Below are 25,666 nucleotides of genomic sequence, written 5' to 3' on the forward strand. Positions count from 1 at the left end.
CGTTCAGGCCTGGTCTTTTTGCTGGCATCAGGGGTGGCTGTTGGGTGTAGTGATGGGCCAGAAATGTCAAAATTTGTTTGTAGCAGATGTCAGACAGGAGCAGTTGACCCACCATTCCAAATTTGTTGCTTCTGCTATCTATTGTACCAGTGGTGCCACACTCTCTGTACCAACTGGTCAACATGGTAAGTTACGACATTTTCCCAGTATGTGGCTCCCAATTGTGGCAGCGTGGCACTACTGCCCCCCCCCCCCCCCCCCCATGCCCTCTGCTGTCTTACTTTTGTCCCCAGAATACAGCACCAGTGGTGGTTGCTCCTGCAACTCATGTCAAGCCCATTGACTTGGAACTTGCCCCTTCTTTTCCCTGCTCGCTTGTGGATTTGATTTGATTTCATTTATGGGCCTTCATGCCTGCTGATGCAGGGGGACCAGCCATTCCACCAGCCAGTACACTCTTCAACTGTTCCAGAGGTGTCAGCTCTGTCAACACTGCCTAATGCACTGCCAGCACCCTCTCCAGTTTGGTGATGTAGGTTGCGGCACCAACCTGTTCATTTTTGGCTCTATGTGACCTTTTCAGGGGGAGGGCTGGGTGATAAATTTAGTATCCCTGCTAGTGGATACCAATGAGGAGTGAGTAGTGCAGCAAGCTGTCCTGGATGGCACATGTGAAGCACTGTATGGGCAAAACCACTGACCCAATGTTTACCTGTCAGTAATAGTAGGCCAGGGTCATCAGTTCTTATGCTGATTTTACCACTCTTGGACCTGGCCTACACCTCATGCCACAGTCTGTTTCCAAGTTCTTAGTTGCTCAATTGCTCACACTGGTTGTATTTGATGTCTGTTTTCATGCTCATCTCTATGAGGTGTTTGGATTTTCTGCTCTCCCATAAGATAGACTTGAACATTGAGTTTCATTCCCTCTTCCAGAATTTAGCTCCCTGACTTTGTTGTTGAGCCACTTTCAACTAGTATAGTTACATCTGTATGGACAGTGACTGTTCACAGAGCTGTCACACCCTGTGTAGATACAAAACTCTCCATATGGCCCTTTTCCACTGACCGACTACACTCACACAACACTACTGTAATAGTACTCCCACTAAGATCTGAAATGTCATTATACGGTAGACATATTTCTAGGAGATTGATCACTCTGCCTAATGTAAGGTTACAGACATACTGATATTCTCACTTCCAGTATTAATGATGGATAATGGCTTGTGCTTTCACATTTCCACTCTTCACTGACTAAACTTTGTGTAACACTGATCTTTCCAGTCACACAAAGAGAGTACTGCTGGGTCTACATCTACACAAAATATCCTCTTCATTTTAATTAATTTAGGCTAGTATTTATGGGTATTGCAATTTTCACAAATGTTAGTGTAGTGGCAGTAAGAACATATAAGTTACAACAGATTTGTGTGGGAATCATTTTGAGCACTGGGTAGTATTGGTGTTGACATTAGCCTGGAATGAGGAAGCAGCTCAGTGTAAGAGTAATATAAATTTTATGAGGTACCTTTGAATTGTTTCAAGCTGACACAAAAGTATTTTCACACTACTCTTGTCTTAATGTGAAAATTCAAAGTGTTGTCCCTATCTATGTGAACTGAGTGTTCAACTAAGCTGTTACTGTTTCGTATTTCTTGGGTTGACTAGAACACATGTATTCAGTGAGACAGGTGGCAGTCCAGTGTGTTTTAACAGACTCAAAATTTATGATTATCTGTATTATAAAGTGTCAAATACATAAGTAACTTTTATTCTTTTACGACAAGGGACATGTATGCATAACAAAATGTGCTACATTGTGAAATTCAGAAATGTTTGGCAAGATAGTTGTGTGTGAATCTACTCAATGTGTGATTATCTGAAATTACTAACACTATACATGGGGAATTTTACAATTGGGAAACATTTTGGTTTCATTAGCAGCTATGGAAGCATAAATGCATCGGCACAGAGACATGAACATCTTAAGTCTAATGCAAATAGGAAATAGCAGTGACCACAGATTGAAAATTAATTAGTTATTTTCATTCATGAGCATCCAATGCTTCAGTGGATTGCTAATATTGAGACAAAGATGTAAACTCAAATATGAACAAGGTTCCAAATATTTGCAATTTAGTGATTCTAATTGAAGTAATGCACACAGACTTGAAAGCCACACACATTAGCAGCATGTTGTCAACAGTGAAAGTATGCCACAAAGCAGCAATAATGTGAACTTCCGATAGAGCCCACCATGTGCAAGTGCCTGTTTAAACCCTGCCATGCTAAACTAATGCTCATTTATCATGTATTACTGCCTGCATACTTTTGTCTTATCTTAGTTTGTTTGGTGTATGTTATGGTGATTGGTATACATGGCCCGTCTAATAAAGTTGTGCTAATATTCTTGGTTGTGTTGTATCTCCAAGTTACAACAGAAGTGACAATGAGTATAGTATTGTTCTCTGTGTGGTTTGCAGTCTCTGCTTGTGTCTATGATACTGACGAGATTTTATGCTGGCTGGTTGATCGGCCAGGGGTTCTTGCTGCAGCGTTGCAGCATCTCGTCATCAGCAGGAGGTACTCACCACAGTGCAACACAATCTAACCCAGATATTGCAAATGCTTGCCTCTGTTTCAGCCAGTTCTGGTCGATCTCAAACTATATTACCTGCCACGTCACCCCTTCGGCCTCCTGTTTTGCCTGTTGCTGCCCTGGCCATTTATCCACCATCACTTCTGGCTTACAATGAGTCTGTCAGACAATGAGAAGCTCATGAAAAATGGTTGCAGCAACATTTTCATGCATTTGGATTGGCTGATGTTAATTTATGCCATGCTTTATTTCTATCTTGGTTATCGCCTTGCATGTATCAACACCTTGCCAACTGCCCCCCACCCCTGCAGGATCTGTCTTCATTCTTTTTGGATAACATGTGTGACCTTCTTCCAATAAGAAGCAGACATATGTCATTGCTGCTTGAGTTCTATCTGTGTCACAAGAAACTAGAACATTCCTATAAGCTTAGGCAGCTGAGCTTCACAGTTTAAGCCATTGTTGTCACTTTGTCACTGATGTACATAAGGAGTCATATGCCAACCGAATGGTTTGTGATGCAATCATTTGGCTGGGCCCGATTGTGAGGTTCATGGTCAGTCACTTCAATGTGAAAACCCTCCCTCTCTGACATTTTGACTACTGCACAACTGTTTGAGGCTTTGAGGGCTGTGGGTACTCAAATTGAATCCAGGTGTGATGTTGCAGAAGTTCAACCTGCTTCTCCCTGCTGTTTGTCGGATGGTTCACAGGGGGACGATATGGTGGTGGTAGTCTGCATGCGAGCAAAACATCACAGCAGACGGCCCAACTCAATGCAGCTGCCATGGCCACAGCAGCAGCACAGCAAGCCAAGTAATGATAAAAAATGCAAGTGCTCCATGCTTCCCTCTTGCCCCTTGTGTTTTGTCATTCATGATAGGCCAGATTGTCCTAAGCATTGGGCCGTTTGCTTCCAGTGAAACAAGATGTGGGCCACATGGCTCCTGATTGTAACACAAAATTCTGACAGCCTATTGCAGATGCTGACAGCCTATTGCAGATGCTGACATGGATATCAGCAATCTCCAATGCATCCAAAAAGCTTTTTATTGATGTCTTGGTTTATCAGAGGGTTTTACACATGCAAGTCGACACTGGTGCTGCAATGTCATAACTCAACTTGCAAACATAGGCTTGGATTCTCCACCCTTAGTGCCAGTGTCATCTACATTAGTCACCAACAATAAACAAAGCATTCTGATATTAGGTATTTTCTCAGCCCCCATCACATAAAAATCTGTGGTTCATCTGCTGACTTTTCTGGAGACAAACAATGCACGCACCAAAAATTTGGTTGGTTTGGACACCTTAAACCTTTTCAGGTTTACTACTTCTGATGACATGTCATCTCTGATCAAGTGCCTTACACACAACTTCATACTTTATGCTCAGAATTTTCTGCCCCATTTTCTGTGGGCTTGGGTTGTGCCAATAATTTCAAAGCCCACTTCACCATGAAACCTTCAGCCAGATTCCATTTCTTTTGGGCTTGCCTGGTGCCAATGGGGCTACATGACCAAATAAAGGCAGAGCCCAACCTCCTCATGGCCTTCTGGATTGTCCAACTGATTGCATCCAGAAAATGGGTTACCCGCTTAGTCATTGTCAAAACGCCGTTGGGATGGTGCTTCCAAAGTTTCTGTCAATGCTTAGTCTATCACTGAGATGAATTCCTTACTGTGCCCTGATGAACTTTTTGCTATGCTCTGCCTAATCAACCTCTCTCATGCATATTTGCAGCTTCCCATTGATGTTGACTCTCAAGCGCTCTTGGTCATTAACACTCCTTTTGGCTTGTATCAATATTTGATGTTACTATTTGGTGTCACCAGTGCCCAGGAGATTTTTCAATGGTTTCTCGAACAACTCACGAGGTATGTGCCTGGCTGTGCCTACAGTCTTGATGCTATTGTGATGTCTGGCTCCTCCGCTGCTGAACATCTCAATAACTTATGTATGCTCTTTTCAGTGAGGTCCTGCAATTGCTGCATGCTGATCACTGGGGAGTGTCAATACCAAGGTGTTAGCCTGCCGTCATATTTTTTGGGCTGGTTTGGATAGTGACATCATTTGTTTGGTGAGGCATGTTCTCAATGTGCATCACAGCAAGATTCCCCGCAGGCAACATTGTCTCTGTGGCCGCAATCTTTGCAGGACTGGGACCATCTCCACATCAATTTTGTGGCCCTTTCCTTAATGCATACTGGCTAATAGTAATTTATGCATTCTCTCGATTCTCATATGTTGTTTGTTGCCCGTCAACTTCAGCCTCTGCCACCGTGGCAGCCCTGTCTAAAACTTTTTCCATTGAAGGGCTTCCAGCAATGTTGGTCTCTGATAATGGCCCTCATTTTATGCCACAGGAGTTTACCTCCTTCTGCAATGCCCATGGGATTCACCACATTTTTGTCCCACCCTTCTACCCACAGTCCTATGGTGAGGCGGAAAGGTTAGTTAGAGCATTCAAAACACAAATGAAACAACACGACTCACTGCGTTGGATCAATTTCTTCAGTCTTCCTATTGCTTCATGCTGTTTGGCAGCAACAGCCCCACCAAACTGCTCCACAGGTGTCAACCCCAGATACTCCTGCAGCCTGGCCAGGGTAACTAATCTGTGCAGCCATTGTCCCATTTCTGATCCAAGGTGGCTGTCTGGACACGTGGGTTTGGTCATTTCCCACAAAATGGATTCCCGCTGTCATATCCTGAAGCTGCCATCTCTGCGACATCTGTATGGAGGAGAGCCCCTGTGTGCACCATTACAACCAGTTGTGCCCGTGTGTAGATGACCAGATCCTGGTCCCTGCTACGACATACGAAGGGTCCCCTATCACTGCAGCTTCTCCAATACTGCTACAAATATTGATGCAGCTGCCATCCACACCAGACCTGTCTCCACCACCTCAGCCATCAACTGTGGGGGTACCACAACCACCAGGCCCTGGACCTGATGTGGACATGGAGCTCGCACTGACATCACCCATCTTACCATATAGGTTGTCATGAGGAGGCAGACTGCAACACTGCCTGTGCCCAAAGTACTTCTGACCATACGCTCCAGTATCAGTATGTCATCTCAGTCAGAGCCTTGTGGAGGAAGACACCATGGACGTCTCACAAACACGAGCTGTTCCCCAAGGGAAGAGGAATGAAGTAATGTGTGCACTCTTGAAAGCCGTGTACATTAGCAGTGTGTTGTCATCCACAAAAGTGCACTGTGAAAGAGCAATACTGTGAACTTCTGATAGAACACACCAAGAGCAAATACCTATTTAAGCCCTGCAACACTACAATTGCTCTCAGTTATCATGTGATTACTCCTTGCATACATTTGCCTTATCTTATTGTGTGCAGTGTATGTTATGGCGAATAGTGTACATGCTACAGTCTAATAAATTTGTACTAACATTCTTGGTCATGTTGTGTGCCCAAGTTACAACACTAATCAGTCATGTTCTGGGTATCAATTATATCAAATCTATGTCCAGCAATATATGCTGTGAAACAACAGGATACAACAGGAATAAATTGCAAGGCAAATGTGACAGGTAAGATGTAATAACTTGATAGATTACAAGCAGTGAAGAGGGCAGTCCCCATATTAATGATAAAGAAAGCAGAAAGCAGAGAAAAAAAATTCTTAGAAGCAGTGAACAAAAACATAAAAGGAAAGGAAAGGAAAGAAAAAGGGAAAGAACAACACTGAAATGCAATAGAGCCTGGAAAGCTTAAAACAGAGAATGGTAGAGTTTAAACATAAGGGAAAATAATTATGCATGTTAGCGAAAACTAAACTACAGAAGGAGAAATCATAGGACTAATTCTCCACAGACATAAATGTCATCCAAAGTCTTGCTGTTTTGTTGTATAGCATATTCTGCAATGCACTATTATGTGTCACTGGTTTATCAGGGTAAGGAGAAAATATCTCAGCTTGACAATGAGATGGTATGCATAGCATCAAAATGTCATTTTTGTTAAGATAATAGATGTTGTACAATAATATAAGTAAAGCATAATTCGACTTGCACAACAGTTTGGTTTATATGGCATTTAAAGTACTCCTGCTGTGTGTGTTTTGTTCAAATAACAAACTAGAGTACCACATCATCCTGAAATTCATTATTTTGGATTGTTTATCAGCAAAAAAGTTTGAGCAAAATTAATGAAGATTTGCAAATAGTCTGCTATTTCTTTTTAAACAAATAAGAAAAGGTCAGCTAAATTAAGTATTGGCATACTTGAATAACTAAATACTACAAAACTTTGCGAAAGATGAGTGTCACTTTGTTGAAAGCTTACCAAAAGCTAATACAGCAACAACATAGTCATCAATTCTTGGACCCTTTCAAACTGAATAAAACTAAATTTGCATTCCACTTTGTTATTGTGTATGAAGCAGTGGTCCATCACTTCATTCCAGAACTCCAAAGCACTCAGTGGAATTCTGTGATCCTTCATCAAAAAAGGCGAGACAATCTTATCTCCTAGAAAATTGCTTGTGGAATGGGGAATAAATTAGCCTGACTGATTGCCAAGCAATAGGTTAAACAGTAACTTGTGAATACTATGCTACTCTTTTGGATCAACCAAATGAAAAATACATGAAGGAGTTCTGAGATGGAAAAGAATAATAATGAAGTATTTGAAATTTGAGTTGTTGGAACGTCCATCCCATACACCAGATTTGGTATATTCTGACATCTATCTATCCACATATTGAAAATTGTGGTGGGAAAACGCTTTGAGTCAAATGGAAGAGTTGTGGTAGATGAGTATTTTGCAGATCTTCCGTAACTGCAGATCAAGGACACAGTCTACTAACAGGAATAATGTTTCATATAACACACTGCACTAAACATGAAACATCTTTTAAAAACACTATTTTTAACCTAAAACCATGACTAGCACAAAATATGTTTACCTAATCTTCTACTTCATAGCAAATATGTTGACAAAGAAAGCTGAACACCGAGTAAGGTTGCACAGTGGTTAGCACACTGGGCTCGCATTTGGGAGGATGACAGTCCAAACCTGCATCTGGCCATCCTGATTTAGGTTTTCCATAATTTCCCTGAATTGCTTCAGGCAAGTCCTGGCATGGTTCCTTTGTATGGGCACTGCCAACTACCTTCCCCATCCTTCCCTAATCTGATGGGACTGATGACCTCGCAGTTTGGTCCCCTCCTCCAAACTAACCAACCAAAGCTGAACACTGATTGCATGTAAACCACAACCTGTGACTTGATAAGGTGTTGCAGTTGTAAGCCACTGGATCTTCATTTGGAATGGCAGGTGGACTGGTTGAGTTGGAAGTAGTATCAGGCAGGGTGGGTAAAGGTAGAGGGAGGCAGAGGCAAGGAAAGGAACTGGGGGTGAGTGGCTACAGCTCGGAAGGAGGCAACCTGTTTGGCAGCTAGGAATGCAGGAGGGAGGGGTGGCAGGTATATGGGTTGGCATGGTTGCAGCAGCCATGGGAAGCAGCACATGCTGAAGGTGACATGGGTACATGAATTAGGAAGTGGTCACAGGATGGAAAAAGGGGAAACTGTTAGGTTGACTGTGTGGGGACAGTGCCACAGATTTGTCCATAAACCTCCCCTTCAAAGGAAATGTAGTTATGGGTCTGGATATAGTTGTTAAGGTGTATAAGAAATGAGGTGGTGAGTTTGGAGGCTGATGGCTGTTGGTAGAGGTAGTGTTCAACAGCAGCAAAGCCATGGACATGAGGGGTGTTGGTATATAGGGAGGCAGCATCAACACTGATGCATCTGGGAGGTAAAGAGTTGAGGATGGTGGAAAGTTGATGTAGGAAGCAGTTAGTATCTGATGTGGGAAGTTAGGTTTTCGGCAATTGGTTGGAGTTGTTGGTCAACAAGAGCAGAAATTCTTTCAGTGGGAGCACAATAGCCAGCTATAATGGGATGTCCAGAATTGTTGGGTTGTGGATTTTGAGGAGCATCTAGAAGGCTGGTGTGTGGAGTGTTATTGGGATGAGGAGGGAGATGGACCCAGGTGAGAGGAACTGGGAAAGGTCCATGGATTTCAGTAGGGCTTGGAGGTTATCTTGGACTTCTGGGATAGGATCACTCTGGTGACAAGACTGTTGTAGGATGCAGTCTGTTGTTCTTGCTGTGTGTTAAGTTTGTTCAGTGGAGTTATATGCTGTTTTTCTCTTTGGCTGAGAGGTTTTCTGGCGAATAGGTTTCTGTTTGATTGTGTTCATTTGTTTTGATGGGGCAGTGTATTCATGTTTTTAATGTTGTCATAGCCTGTATTCAGTGGTATTAGTTGCTTTCTGCATATCTTATGACAGTATTTTTGTGTCACACTGGTTGTCTCCATCCATGTGTTGTTGACAAAGGAATTCTCTTAGTTGATGCAGTTGGTCTGTATTGTTTTCAGTAGTTATTTAGTGCCTTTTTCATATTTTTGTGGCAATCCAAGTCCCAAGACTGGCAGTGCATTTTCATCTATATGATTTGAGTGCACATTTCCATTATCATGTCTGCCCCATCAGTGCCTCACATCCTTTGGCTATAGAAGCAGCAAATTTAGAAACTGCTACAGGGTGTAACTCAGATCACTCAGGTTTTGGTTGCTACAGCCACATCTCATCATGCCTCTCTCACAGCTGTGCTGACTTTTTGTGTGTATTACAGAAAAAAATTGGGACTTGTGCCATCAATAGTTGGAGTTGCACTTTATGGCCTATGGGAATACAGAAATTTTTTGTTTGTGTTATCAATTTTTCACAGTCTCTCATCCAGAGGACATAGACTATAAACTGTTAGTGGAACAATTAAATGTGCATTTCTGTTGTGTCAGTCACCTCGTGCTGCGCAGTGAGGATGTCATGTCCTTCTTCAATGTTGGACAGTCTTTTTCATGGTGTTTGAGTGAAAAGTGTCCAGACAGGGTGACCAACTGTTTTGTGTGTGGCGAGCTGGGCCACTTTCAGTCAGGTTGTTTACAACATTATTGTTGTGCCATGCAGCACTGTGTGTTTCATTCCCAGAGATCTATGGTAGCAGTCTCACCACACGTTGTCAAGCCTGTGGCGCCATCAGATGCCAGCCATCTTCTCCACACTGACTCTGTCACCACCAGCCTTCCAGTCATCATCTGACCTATCGGCTACGATGTCAATCCTATCATGAGTCTAGACGTCACTGGCTCTCATGTCATCACTAACTGTGTCAACAACATCATCAGTCCTACCTTCATCAGCCCTGTACCAGCTGTCACTCATGTTGTTGCTGCGTCAGTGATGCCATCAGCACTGTCATCACTCCAGACGTCATCAGCCCTATCCCAATCAGCCCTCATGTCATCACCAACTGTGTCGATGATGATGCCAGTCCGGTCATCGCTGGCTCTCCTGTTGGTGCCAAGCCTGTCAGAGACAACATCATTCCTGCGGTCCAGCCTGGCACTGCCAGCCCTAATGTGGCTGAGAAATAGTTTCACCTGTGTTTCCATGCACCTGGTGCTGAGTGTTTGCAGTTTCTGTACTGTTCTTGTGCATCAGCAGGCATGTGTCCCACAACACATGCTCAGCAATCTTGTTAGCTGTCTCCTGTATTCTTATTCAGTGGTTTATATAGCTTCCAATGTTCTTATATGTGCATAGTGTTTTTGTTCAGTTCAGTGTACATGGAATGCAACATTTCGTAATTTTTTTTTTGCTCAGTTCCCAGTCTTCCTTTTACTGACTGTATTGATCTTGGGACAGTCAGCGCTGGTGAGGACTGCCCCTGTGAATGCAAGATGTCTTTGAGATGTCAGTACCATCTATTTTTAATTTTTAAGGTGGCAATGTTGTATCCATCTGGTAGTCAATTCCTCCACACACCAGGTAGGCCATGCAGACAGCCAACCCACCAGGGGGACAAGCGAACGCAGCTCACATCAACACCGAGATATTTTCCTTGTACGGCCTAGGCTGTTTACTACAGAGCTACACATTGCCTCCACAGTGTCTAGGGCCACCAACAGGCAGTGTCCTGTTACAGAAGAGTGCACTGTTGGCAGGGGACTATTTGGTACACCAGGTCACATGCTCTCGCAGTGCCATGTGGATAGCCATCTATGTCTGACTATTTGGGCTACCACTGGACTGTGCTAAGTGAATTACACCTTAAGCCTCAAGTTGGCAGTACCAGCAGTTCCATCCAGCTGCATCAGCAGTTCAGTCCCAGTGCTACAAGTCTGTAGTACCAGCAATTTTGTGTCGGTGCTTTACACCGGCAGACCTGGCTCAGTTCATCGTCATCTTCACCTGCAGTATACCATCAATCATACGCCAACAGTGCTGGCCCAGTAATGTCCAAGGTATTCATGCTGCTGTCTACTATGTCACTGGTGTTTGTCATATAGGCACATTACAGACAATGTCACAGGAGTGACATTTCTGTTGGATATAAATGGAGTTCAAGATGGTGGTGAGTATAGATGTACATGATGTTACTGCTAAATTAAATTACAGTGATGTAGTTAAAAAGATCGCTTGTATGAACTGCGAAGAAGAACTTAAAATGTATAGTGAACATATTTCAAGTTCACAATCAGTAATCAAAGGATTAAGAAGAGAAAATGACAGCCTAAAGCATGAAAATATGGAGCTTAGGTCGAAACAAAACATGGGTGTACTGCTGAAAGTTAGCAACTATAAGTCGATGGAATGGAAGACAGTGAACGGCAGATGTAAAGCATAAGGTGAAAAAATGTCACCTACAGTGAGTAAACCAAGTTTCGAGTGTGAAAACAATTTTAATATCCTTCATTCCGAAAACTGTAGTCAAGTGACTGGATCAAAATATGAGGTAAATTCGAGTGTGTGTAAAAACGTCACAAAAAGTAATCTTCACAGCAAAAAAAGTGAAAACTCTCACAAAACAGTTAGATTTGCCCTACCTGTGCCTCAGCTCTTACCAGAAACCAAAGTGTGAAATGTGGCGAAAAAGAATTTCGTAAACTATGCAGTGGAGAAACAAACAAAAAACGGTAAAAAACATGATCGTCAAACCGTCGAAAAAAAGGTACAATGTTCTCTTATTAACAGACAGCCACAGCAGAAATTTGGCGAGTGTTTTACAGGAAAATTACAAAGATATCCGAGCAATAGGAATAGTGAAACCAGGTGCAAGTCAAAATCTGTTATTGATGTCGACTAGCAGGGAAACAAAAAAGAAGAGAATGACGAAAAAGAAGAAAATGAATATGTAGTGTGTATAGCTGGTGCCAATTACATCGCAAGAAATCAAAAATGAAATTGCCTAGCAAGCCTGGAAAACTTCCTAGAAGCAAATAAATCACGAAACACCATTGTTACAATGATGCTCATACACAATTCATGTGTAAATAAGTTGATTCGAAAAACAAACATTAAAATGAAACAAATGTGTGCTTGTTTTGGCAAATGTAAAATATTAGATATAGGCAAACTGAACAGAAGCCTACATACCAGACATGGTATGCACCTAAATTTTGAAGGCAAAAAATTCTTGTATGACAAAATATGGGAAATTATCAAAGAAAAAGACAAATTAAACAGAATTCTCCATCACAAAGTAAACAATGATGTTTTTTTAGAGGAAAGCATAATAAATTAACCATTGCATATCAGAATGTCCAGTATGTAACTAATAAAACAGAGCAGCTGAGTGTTTACCTAAATGAAACCAAGCCACACCTCTTCCTAGCGAGTGAATTGGGATGCAAGAAAGAGGAAGCAAATGGTTACCGGCTAAAAAATTACAGACTTATAAACTTGTACTGCAGAAAGACACACAAAAGTGGTGGGGTAGACATTTATAGTAGAAATGATATAAAATGTGAAAAAGTGAAATGGATAGATGATCTGAGTACTGGAATGTTATTTGAGGTTGCAGCAGTAAACAACAACCTTATTATAGCAACACTGTATAGGTCACCTGGAAGTAACACAGAAGAGTTCCTAAATTGCCTAGAGGACTTACTGGAGGGACAGCAGTGTATAAAAAAACACTTGTTGCTTGTTGGAGACATCAACATAGACTCATTAAATAATAGTGTTAATTATTTGCACTATTACAGTGTTATAACTTTAAACAAATGAACTCAGAACCCACAAGAGCCACTGCAAATATGAAGACATGTATTGACCATGTTCTCACAAATGTAGGAAAAGAGAAAGTAAATGTAAACACCTTGGAAAACTACATTTGTGATCACAGAGCCCTTACTATGGAAATTTATGTAGGGAACATAGATGTAACTGAAAGTGATACAGTTATATACAAAGTACTGGAAAAAGTTATGTATGAGAAACTTATGAAATTTATAAATAAAAACAGCATCCTATGTAATGAACAACAAGGATTCAGAAATAAGAGGTCAACAAAAACTGCTGTCTATGAGTGCATCAATTCCATCCTACACCTGATGGACAAAAAACAGGAAACAATAGGAGTCTTTATTGACTTATCAAAAGCTTTTGACATGGTGGACCATAAAATTCTGCTATCAAAGCTAGAAAGATATGATATTCGAGGTCTGTCCAACAAGTGGATCAGTTCCTTCCTGAGTAATCGTATGCAGGCAGTGTGCATCAAGCACACAAATATTGAACTAAAAACTGTATCAAATCACCTATCTGACTATAAACAAATTAAGTGTGGTGTACCCCAAGGATCAGTATTGGGACCCCTTCTGTTTCTTCTGTACATAAATGATCTAAGCCTAAATGCTGATACACACAAAACAATCATATTTGCAGATGACACCACGATTCTACTAGAAGGAGACGACGATGAACAGTTACAGCAGACAGTAAACACGGTCACGAAACTACTTAGCAGCTGGGCACAGAGTAATCAGCTTGTAATAAACAGTAAGAAAACCATTGCTCCAAATTTCCACAATGTTCCTAACAAGGACACGTTTATCCCATCAGTCTCTATCAATGACGAACCAGTTGGTAACAATACTGAAACCAATTTCGTAGGACTTTGGCTGCAGAGTAACATCAGATGGAATAAGCATATTGAATATCTTAATGCAGAACTGAGCAAAACATGTTACCTTCTTTGTTCATTAAAATCATGCTGTAGTGAGAAAACAGTATTGAATGCATATCATGTGTACTTTCATTCTCATCTTAGATATGGTGTCACCTTCTGGGAAAACTCTAAAACAGCTAATAGCACTTTTAAACTACAAAAAAGGGCATTAGAATCTTGTTTGCGTGCAAGCCTAGAGACTCTTGTAAACCCCTGTTTAAGAACTCTGCTATTCCTCCATTACCATGTGTATACATTATGGAAACCCCTTTGTTCTTTAAATTAAATGTAATAGGCAAGGACTGGAGACTGCAAAAAAACTGTGATATGCATGAGCACTTCACCAGACAAAACAGAAACTGACATGTGACTCAAATCAGCACAGCACTGTGCCAAAAAGGTACTTTTCACACGGGAGTTGAGCTTTATAACAAACTTCCTGAAAACATAAAATCTATCACTGAGGTCAATACATTTGGAAAATCTCTAAAGTCGTATTTACAGCATCACTGCTTTTACTCCATTGAAGAATATTTAAATTTATGAAATGTGTTATATAAATACTTATGTGTAAAGTGTATTATTGTAACCATAAATATGTATGCCTTGAAATGACTTTTAGCCTGTATATTTATAACTTGACTTGTCCAATGTCTTACGCATAAGCTGCTATGTAGACAACAGGACCAATAAAAATACAATACAATACAAAGAAAATTTAATTATTCTAAACTTAAGATGGTACTAGGGAATGAAAAATGGGAACCAGTGTACAATGCAGCTGAAGTGAATGAAAAATGGGAATATTTCTAAAGTTATTCAGTAACACATTAAATGAAACCTGTCCCTTAGTTAAAAAAGTAAATAAAGCTACAAACCATAAAGCTGAGAATCTCCCTTCTGAAATAATTGAACTGAGGTAGAAAATGAAAGATTGCTATATACTTTTTAGAGATACTAAACTACAATATTTCTCAACAAAATATAAACTGCTCAGAAAAACTTACAGAGAGTCCTTAACTAACGTAAAAGCACAGAAATATACCTCTGAAATAAGGAACTCTAGCAGTATCAGTAAAACTGCCTGGAAAATAATGCATAAAGAAAGTGTGAAGCAGAATTCCTGTGAACACAGCAACATAACATTAAAAGAAAATTGTGAAGAAATAAATGTGTGAGAAATTTATACAAAAGTTCAGTACAGTTGGTACAAATGAAGTTCATGTCAAGCCACAAAATTTTAGCCTTGGAAAATCTAGCCAGTTCTTTTATATCCACGGCATTACTGAGAGGAACGTCCTAGCAATCATATCAGCACTTCGACCAAAAATATCTTGTGGCTGGGATGACATTTTACCTAAACTGCTAAAGGAATGCAGGGATGAATTAGTGAAACCCCTGACTCACTTGATAAATACCTCCCTCAGTAATGGTGTATTCCCTGACCTTTTCAAAATTACTGAAATTATACCACTGCATAAAAAGGGATTAAAAACTGACACTAAAAACTACAGGCCAATATCATTAACCTCAGAACTAGGCAAATTGTTAGAGAGAGTAATACTAAATCAAGCTATATCATATTTCACCAAACACAATCTATTAAACAATCTAAACCATGGATTTAGAAAAGGGAGATCTACTACAACAGCAGTAGCATCTTTTATATACATGAAATATTAAATAAGCTGGAAAAAAGTGACAACGTCATAGGCACTTTCCTAGATATGAGTAAAGCCTTTGATACTGTGAATCATAACATTCTTCTGTATAAGCTAGAAGAGTACGGGTTGAGAGGACTAGCCTTGAAACTACTTGCCTCCTATTTGAAAGACAGGAAACAGTGTGTAAAGCTAACTTATAAAAATAATGAGCAGCTCCTGACAACTAAATCAACCTCCAGGACACTTCAAAGTGGCGTGCCTCAAGGAAGCATACTAGGGCCTTTTCTGTTCCTTGTATATGTAAATAACTTATTTGAATCCCAAAACTGCATGGTTGTAAGCTATGTCGATGACATATCCATCATTAGCTGTGGCAGTGATATGCAGTCTGCAGCTAACAGTATCGATATCAGTTTCAATACTCTGTCCACATACCTTACAGCAATCAAGCTTCTTGTAAATAAAGACAAAACAGGAATAATGAAGTTCATCCTCAGTTATAATGCTGCCATAACTGATACTGTATTTAAATCCCCATTGGGTCTTGCATATGCAAATTCACATACATTTTTGGGCATCGTTGTTGATGAACACTTATCATGGAAAGAACATGTAGATAATATTTGCAAGAAAATCAGTAGAAATGTGTATCTTCTGAAACGGGTCTCAGCCTTCTTGCACCATGATCTTTAAGGCAAATATATTTTTGGTTGATTCATCCGCACCTTCAGTATGGTATTGAGATATGGGGTGGGGCACCAGCAGTTCATATAGATAGACTTTTTAGATTACAAAAAAAGGCAGTAAGAATGGTAGCCAAGGTAAAGAAGAGAGAGCCTTGTAGAGACATCTTTAGAAAATATAAAAGTCTTACAGTGTACTCTGTGTATATACTGCAGACAGTCATGTCCATGAAACAAAATCCTGAATTTAATACGACAAACAGTAATGTACACAACTATGATACACAGGGAAGGGAAAATTCTCATAGAATTGGGACCAATAAAAAGGCAATGGAGCACAGCCCACATAGCATGGGAGCAATTTTCTACATTGCACTACCCTGTGAATTCAAGAAAGCAAATCAAAATATGCTAAAGAGTAGACTGAAGCAATTATTAATAGAGAAGTGTTGTTGCTCTATAGAAGACTTTAAGTTGTAGTGCTATCTTGGAAAACAGTGTATACACACAATGTCTTTGATCTATCAGTGGTATGAAAGAATGTAATTATACACTGTATTATGAGCACTGTACTATTACAAATATAAGCTAAATTGTGTTACACTATAGAGGAATCTGCTTGTAGTGCCCTTTTGAAAAATAGTGTGTACAGACATGTGTCTGATCCATATGATGTTATGAAAGAATGTAAATATTTTACTGAATGTGTGTAATGTAAGCTAAATTTTCCTGACAATGTCCAAAAACTTTTTGTTATATGGACAGAAAATAAATAAATAAATGTAGTTAGTTGTATGGACATTCATCCAAGGACAATACAATCAAGTTTTGTGTTATTAATAAACAGTTATTCCTTCAAGTGTCCTGATGATTCCTCATACAAGGATAGCAACAAGACTGTCTGTACTACCTGCAGTGAATCCTTAGACATCCTACTCTATACTCGGTATGTTAAATTTGCCTGTAACTAATTCTGTGCTACTGAGCATAGACTTTCCTTGAATGATCCTACAGTTACTAGGGCAGAATCAGGTATTCAATAAAAACATCCAACAATTAACTTGAGTTTACCTAGTCCTGCTACTTGTATGCAGATAATTTCACAATCAGACTCAATTTCAACCTCGATAGGCACAATATTTTTCTCAACACCAATGAACACTCAACCTCCTACAGTGTGTAATTTGTCTCTTCGATGTGTCTCACTATATTTTTCTGAGATTTCTACTATGGGTTGCAACCAGCTCTCAGTTCTGAGAATAATGTGAGTACAACAACTTCCCTGGAGGGCAGAGATGTGGGTTTGAGTCCTAGTCTAGCACATAACTTCAGTCTGTTAGAAATTGCCATTACAGTGTAACCTCTACAATATAGTTGGAGTTTCATTTTAGGATCAGTAGTTGCTATCATCTTCTCAATATTTCTACTATGAAATGGTTTTGTTAAAATCAACTTTTTAATTATTAATACCCATTCTGTTGTGGTTATGTTAACTATAGTGACACATCTTTTTTATGTGAGAATAAATAATTTTGAAGTTTTGACATTAGAAATTTTCTGTGTTCACATCACAACCCTCAAAACTTACAAGCACTGTTTGTTGACTACCGTAGGTGTCTTTCATCATAATTAGTTCCATCAAGTCAATATTCATATCCCTGACACTATGATCATAACAGGATTTCATTACACCTACGTCACAATTAATATTATGGGTATGACCTTTATGCATGAAAATGATATTAACTTTGAAGTTACTTTCTATATAGCACTAAGTAACAATAAATAAAGGTGCACTGTAAAAATTAATACAAGCTACTGGATACCTGTGACTGGAAGATCTCTTGCTCCACATGGATTCGGCAAAGTTGTTCTTCCCATAAAGTATCAAAAACATTTTTCAGCCTTTCAAGTTCAACTTGATGCCTTTCTAACTGTTCTTCTAGTAATGAACATTCTCTGGTAACATGCTCATATCGTGCAGCCAGGGGTGGAGTATGTGCCCGGCGCAATAACGTGACATCTCTGTGAAGTTCACCAAGCCGCTCCTTTACACCACAGAGTTGCTGACTTAGTTCCTGAAACAAAAGGATAGAAAACTAAACAAGCTGACTAGACTTAGGTATTTAAAAGCTTCCTCATTAAGGGAACTAGAAACGCTGTAAAATTATGTGCTTTTGTATTCAGTGAGCTATTTGGAGCACATCATTTGTTTGTAATCTCTTTGTATTTTTCTTTATACTGTTACATTTTATTTTTTGTATACTGTAACTCACTCTCTCTTTGAATAACCTCCTTTATTATAAAATCATCATTTTCTATGTACAATCATTTCAGTTATATTTAGTTACCAGTTACAGTACAAGCTCTTTTAATAATTTTTCTCACTTTCACATATCTCAGGAAAGGCTATTTACCTTTTTTGGGTCGTGTTCTGCTTTTTCTATTGTTTTATGAGTTTGTATATTTGTATACATATATTCTTGTGTAATCTCAGAATCCATCAGTAATATAAATATTTCATACTGCATTTGGTATATGGTCTCTTCCAAAATGAAACGACAAGTAAACATTCCCATTCTTGTATATGCACATCTCTTGATCTCATCAAGAAAGGAAACCTTCAGTGATTGGACAGATATCTACCACACAATGTAATGTATAAGTAGAGTGTTTTGTGACAAACAAGGATATGACAAGCAACACTTCTGTCCTAGAGAAAGCTGTTGCCATTCAATCCAAAGCTCTTATTGACATATCTTGATATTTGAAGTACAAGAAGTAATAAAATATTGCTATATCTGCAAGTAGCTGGATATCAGTGCATTCATCAGAACCCAGGAAAGAACACCTCAAGCTGGAAGGTGGAAGGGCTGCCTGCAGAAGATTGGTTCGCTGATTTGGGGGAGGGGCACAAACAGCAAGGTCATCAGACCTCCTGTGGACAGAACACAACATTAAGTTGTAGCTGAGCTAAACACAGCTGACTGACAGCAGATAGGACATAGACCAGGACAAGACCAAAGAAAAGTACATAAACAATGAAATGCAAAGCAGAAAACTTCACCACAATGTTGTCAACAGGCAAAGAGCTAAGTCAAAATTGCAACCAGAGAGAAAGACCAAGTGCCAAGCAAGGTTGTTATCCAGTAGTCCATAGTACAATGATGATAGTAACCAACAATATCAGACCAGAGTACAGAAATGGCTGACTGTTTGCTAGGCAGCTGTATTTATATAAGTTGTGAGGCACACTGTTAGCTGGCGTATTCATGTGGTGAGACGAGTGGCATGCTCACACTGCGAGTGCAACACTGCGGCAAGACTATGTCCTCTAATGGCCATCTAGGTCCATTACCTCCTACGGGCATTCAGTTTCCATGGAGCTGGATACAAGACAAATAAGACACAACAAAAAAACATACAACCAATTTTGAGTAATCTATAAAACAGTGGAATAATTTTGCAATTGAGTGTTATCTGGTAGTAACCTATGGTACTAACGAAGAAAATGGATGTAAAACTAATAAAAAAAACATGACAATGGGTGCTATTTGGTGATTATTAATTGAAGTACATGAATGAACAATTTTCTATTTTATGTCTTTTAAAAACAAGAATATCATAAATATTTAAAAAATAGCTGTTGTCTGGTCACACTTTGGTCATTTTCATTCTCCACTGGTCATTTTTATTCAGAAAGTGTTGTTACATTGACATAAACAATTTCTTGTTATATAGTGTAATTAAACAGTTAAGTAAATGGCAGAAGGTATATGACAATAATATTAAAGAGATACACTGTATGAATTATGGTTACATACTACATTTTATTTATTTATAGCTGATTAAAATAAGAACTGTAGACCATTTCTCACACACTCCCAGAATTCATGGGCAGCATAAAATACTTTACTTTTCATCCATTTTTCAATGATACTTTCAAACCGATTTATTGGTACTTTCAAATAATTCACGGAAGTAGGCAAGACCAAGAGATTTGTAGCTGTTACAGGTTCTTGCATGCCTAGAATATGACAAGTTAACTGTATCCAGTTCTGGTAATACTTACTTATATTTTTAATAAATAAAAAGGTATTATAGATATATAGGCTAAGTACTGTCATTATATTAAGTTGTTCGAAATAATCTCCACATGATTCAAATGGCTAAGTTCGGCATTGCACCCGTTGTCTTTCTTTTTTCATTTAAACACTAGTTTTGAGACTATAGAAGTAGCCCATACCAGTACTCCATTAAATGAGATGGGAGGGAAGAATTCAAAACCTGCATATATTATGAGTTCTTTACTGAAATAATTCCTTAGCTTGTAATGCAGACAGATGACACTAGCTAATCTGCCACATAGTTCTCCTGTGTGTGGGTATCCCAGCAAAGCTTTTGGTATAAGTGAAATCTTAATAGTTTGACTGATTTGTAATCAGAACAGGGAGCATTCACATGAATATAATGTGTCCAATTTTATTGTAACTTTTTGTCTTACATTTGTCTGAAACCAAACGGTTCACCTCTTCATCATTACCTGTGCACTGTATTGGAAATATTCAATGTCAAAATCACATGTTACGATTGTTGTGCCATCTAAATATAGTACCACACCACAAGGCACAACTGTAGCTACTTCAGTTTAATGAATAATGAACAGTTAAGGTCCAGCAACAGGCCCATGAGAGAAACCTTTGAAACTGGAAGATAGTCTGGCTTTTGATAATTTCTCTTCAATAATAACTTCCTACCATTCCCCTGAGGCTGTATTAGGGATAGAATATTCTCTCCCGATATGTAGTGATAAAGATTTCTGATAAAAATGTTCTTGGAACAATATTAAATATTTCCTTGGATTCAACAGTGTTACAAAGATTACATTCTTATTTTCAAAACAACTGCATATCTTCATTCCCATGCTCTCAACTGCCATAACTGTAGAGAGACTTGTCTAAACCCTTACTGCAATGAGCTACATGCTGTGTTGGGACAATAGTCCATCAATATAACATGCAAGTCCAGCAGGTTGCAGAAACACCAGCTTGCAGGTGAACTGTCTTTGGGAAACAAGCACACATCATTGCTGGATGATAACACCAGTTTGCCTTCATGGGAAACTGTAACAGCCAGCACCACAACGAACAGTGATCAATCCCCCTACAGCTGGATACTGTACCACCACTAGGAGGTGCGGTGAACTCAGCAGTACTTGCTTCCACTAAGTCATGTACCTGCAAACAGACCATGCCATATCCATCTGCCTATGCAGTATTATGGCCACTGCCCAGCCTTGGCAAGCCAGCTCCAGCTGCTGCCTGAACCAGAACTACATGCCTTTGCCATGACAAGAAGCAGCCATTAGTCAGCCATGAACATCCACCTCAGCAACTTGGCCTCTGTAAACTCAGGTGCAAGGATTTGGCATCTGCTGGTTTATCGAACTTAGTGCTTGTGACTAATGGGCAGCTGTCTCCTTGTGGTCTATCTGTATTTTTGAATTTGTTCTAATTTCACTCAAAAGTGATAATGGTTCACATTTGTTGTGGAACTTCTAGATTTGTCAGTCTGCCATAAGCTCAAGACATAATTTATATAATTTCTGATATTTATGTTCTTTATACAGACAATTTGTAACATCAGTGGATTTTATATGAAGCAAGGCTTTTATAATTGTTAAAATAAAAGTGATATTGTTTTCTGTATACCTAGGACCTTTGTTTTACTTGTGGAGCCCACATAAGGTCACAATACTACATATATTATTTGATTTCATGTTTAGGCATGAAGTATCCTTTTGAAAGTGTAGGCAAAGTTATCCAGAGATGCTCTGTCTGCTTTCTTATGAACTCTGATTGCAGATTCCTCAAAGATGCTAGATGATTTCCTGAATTTAATATTTTATAAATTACAATGGGATTACAACTTGTTTTCTGATACATTATATAGCATAATATGAGGTCTCCCTCCCCAATGACTTTGCCATTTGTGGGGAGGCTTGCATGCCTCAGCAATACAGACAGTTGTACTGTAGCAAGAGGGGCAGCAGCCTTTACATTAATTGCAGGGGCAACAGTCTGGATGACTGACTGATCTGGGATTGTAACATCAACCAAAATGGCCTTGCTGTGCTGGTACTGTGAATGACAGAAAGAACAGGGAAACTACAGCCATAATTTACCCCAAAAACATGCGGCTCTACTGTATGGTTAAATGATGATGACAAACTCTTGCATAAAATATTCCAAAGGTAAAATAGTCCCCCATTCAGATCACTGGGCAGGAACTATTCACGAGGATGTCATCATCAGGAAAAATGAAACTGGTGCTCTATGAATTGGAGCATGAAATGTCAGATCCCTTAATCAGGCAGGTAGGTTAGAAAATTTAAAAATGGAAATAGATGGGTTAAGGTTGGATATAGCAGGAGTTAGTGAAGTCAATGGCAGGAGGAACAGGACTTCTGGTTAGATGAATACAGAGTTCTAAATATAAAATCAAATAGGGGTATTGCAAAAGTAAGTTCAATGATGTATAAGAAAATAACAATGTGGATAATCTACCATGAACAGCATAGTGAAGACATTACTGTAGCGAAGATAGACATGATGCCCACACCCACCACAATATTACAAGCTTGTATGCCAACTAGCTCCGCAGATGATGATGATGATGATGATGATGATGAGATAAAAAAAATATTTAGCTAGTAAAGCGAGACAAAAATTTAATAGTAATAGGGGACTGAAATGAAAGAGTAAGCAACCTAATAGAATTTTGCACAGAGGATAATTTAATCATCACTAACACTCGGTTTAACAATCATTTACAATCATGAAAGAAGGTTGGTGATGTGGAAGAGCCCTGGATACAATGGAAGGTTTCACATTGATTATATAATGGTAAGACAGAGATTTCACAGCCAGATTTTAAATTGTAAGACATTTCCAGAGGCAGATATGAACTCTGGCCACAATTCATTGGTTATGAATTGTGAGTTAAAACTGAAGAAATTGCAAAAATGTAGGAATTTAAGGAGATGGAACCTGGATAAACTGAAAGAACCAGAGGTTATTGAGGGTTTCAGAGGGAGCATTAAGGAATGATTGACAAGAACAGGGACAAGGAATACAGTAAAAGAAGAATGGGCAGCTTTGAAAGATGAAATAGTGAAGGCATCAGAAGATCAAGTAGGTAAAAACATAAGGGTTCTTAGAAATCCTTGGGTAACACAAGAAATATTGAATTTAATTGATGAAAGGAGAAAATATAAAAATTCAGTAAATGAAGCAGGTGAAAGGGAATACAAACATCTACAAAATGAGATTGACAAGAAGTGCAGAATGACTAAGCAGAAATAGCTCAAAGACAAATGTAAGAATTTAGAGGCATATATTATTAGGGGAAATTAGGAAAATTAAAGAGACCTTTGTAGAAAAGAGAACCACCTGTATGAATATCAAGAGCTCAGATGGAAAACCAGTCCTATGCAAAAAAGGGAAAGCTGAAAGATGGAAGGAGTATATCGAGGGTCTATACAATGGAGATGAACTTAAGGCAATATTACATAATGGGAAGTGGATGTAGATGAAGATGAGATGGGAGATATGTTACTGAAAGAAGAATTTGACAGAGCTCTGAAAGATCTAAGTCGAAACAAGACTCTGGGGGAAGACGATATTCTGTCAGAACAACTGATAGCCTTTGGAGAGTCAGCCACAACATAACTCTTCCATCTCGTGTGTAAGACATATGAGACAGGCAAAATACCCACAGATTTCAAGAAGAATGTAGTAATTCCAGTTCCAAAGAAAGCAGGTGATGACAGGTGTGAATATTACTGAACCATCTGTTTAATAAGTCATAGTTGCAAAATACTAACAAGAATTCTTTATGGAAAAACTGGTAGAAGCTGACCTTGGGGAATATCAGTTTGCATTCTGGAGAAATGTAGGAACACATGTGGCACTAATGACCCTACAACCTCTCATAGAAGGTAGATTAAGGAAAGGCAAACCTACATTTCTAGTATTTGTAGACTTAGAGAAAGCTTTTGACAATATTGACTGCAATACCCTCTTGGTAGCAGGGGTAAAACCCAAGAAGCAAAAGGCTATTTGCAACTTGTACAGAAACCACATGGTAGTTATAAGGGGCATGAAAGGGAAGCAGTTGCTGAAAAGGGAGTGAGACAGGGTTGTAGCATATCCTCAATGTTGTTAAATCCATACACTGAGAAAGTAGTAAAGCAATCTAAAGAAAAATTTGGAGTAGCTATTATAGTCCAAGGAGAAGAAATAAAAACTTCAAGGTTTGCTGATGAAACTGTAATTCTGTCAGCAACAGCAAAGGACTTGAAAGAGTGGCCGAATGGCGTGGACAGTGTCTTGAAAGAAGGATATAAAATGAACACCAACAAAAGCAGAACAAGAGTAATGGAATGTAATCAAATTAATGTAATTAGATTATGAAGTGACACACTTAAAGTAGTAGATGAATTTTGCTATTTGAACAGCAAAATAACTAATGATGGCCAAAGTGTAAAGGATATAAAATGCAGACTGGCAATGGTAAGAAAAACATTTCTGAAGAAGAGAAATTTGTTAATATCGAGTATAGATTTAAGTGTCAGGAAGTATTTTCTGAAAATATTTGTATGGAGTGTAGCCATGTATGGAAGTAAAACATGGACGATACACAGTTTACACAAGAAGAGAATAGAAGCTTTTGAAATGTGGTGCTACAGAAGAATGCTGAAGATCAGATGGGTAGATCATGTAATTAATGACGAGGTACTAAATTGAATTGGGGAGAAAAGAAATTTGTGGCACAACCTGACTAGAAGAACAGTTTCGTAGGTAGGACACATTCTGAGACATCAAGGTATCACCAATTTTGTACTGGAGGGGAGTGTGGGGGGTAAAAATCATAGAGCGAGAACAAGAGATGAATACAGTAAGTAGATTAAGAAGGGTGTAGGTTACAGTAGTTACTCAGAGATGAAGAGGCTTGCACAGGATAGAGTAACATAGAGAGCTGCATAAAACCAGTCTTCAGACTGAAGATGGTGACGACAGCAACAACAACAAATATGAGAAGCCATAGTAATCAACTGTTCTAGAATTTCTGTGTTTAGTTCCTAATTTATTGACTGCCTGAGTCCAGCAAACACTATCTGTTATTTTACTGTTTGTTGCTGGCAGCAGAACCTCTGTTTTACTCACATCTTCTGTGACATTGTCATTTGGTGAAGTCTCTAAAAATGTACATATCAACTATTTTGAGGAATTTATATCTGGTGTACATGACATAGACTTTCCCCGTATATACTACTGATGAGAAGCTCTCAGGTTTCCAGCCAAATGGTAGCATTAAGTTATTGTGATGTTTCAATGAGTTCCATACTCATCATCTTTGGGAAAACTACCGAGATTTGCAGATGTCCCCGTATCTACACTAGTGGTGAGCTTTCTTCACCTGGCTACACGCAGCTGGATCCTGTGCAGCCATTGGGCAGGGAACAGGTGGGATGCAGGGGTGGGAAGTGGCAGGTGGGTCAGAGGCTGTGCTCAAATTTCTGCATAGGCATTCCAGAAGTGTCTTACATGCTGGATAGCATAGTGTGTGCTCTCATAATATTGTCACTATAGAGAGCTTCCAAGCAGA

General features: G+C 39.2%; 1 protein-coding gene across 1 annotated transcript in view; it reads right to left on the reverse strand.

Annotated features, from left to right (window-relative positions):
* LOC124722970 overlaps window positions 1-25,666 on the reverse strand; it is a 464,760-nt gene that overhangs the window by 142,021 nt on the left and 297,073 nt on the right. Inside the window, exon 10 of the mRNA XM_047248137.1 lies at window positions 17,824-18,075. Within this exon, the coding sequence (XP_047104093.1) occupies window positions 17,824-18,075 (252 nt within the window). The remainder of the gene's footprint in view (window positions 1-17,823; window positions 18,076-25,666) is intronic.

The sequence above is a fragment of the Schistocerca piceifrons genome, chromosome X (assembly GCF_021461385.2).
Source record: "Schistocerca piceifrons isolate TAMUIC-IGC-003096 chromosome X, iqSchPice1.1, whole genome shotgun sequence".
NCBI classification, from domain to species: Eukaryota; Metazoa; Arthropoda; class Insecta; order Orthoptera; family Acrididae; genus Schistocerca; species Schistocerca piceifrons.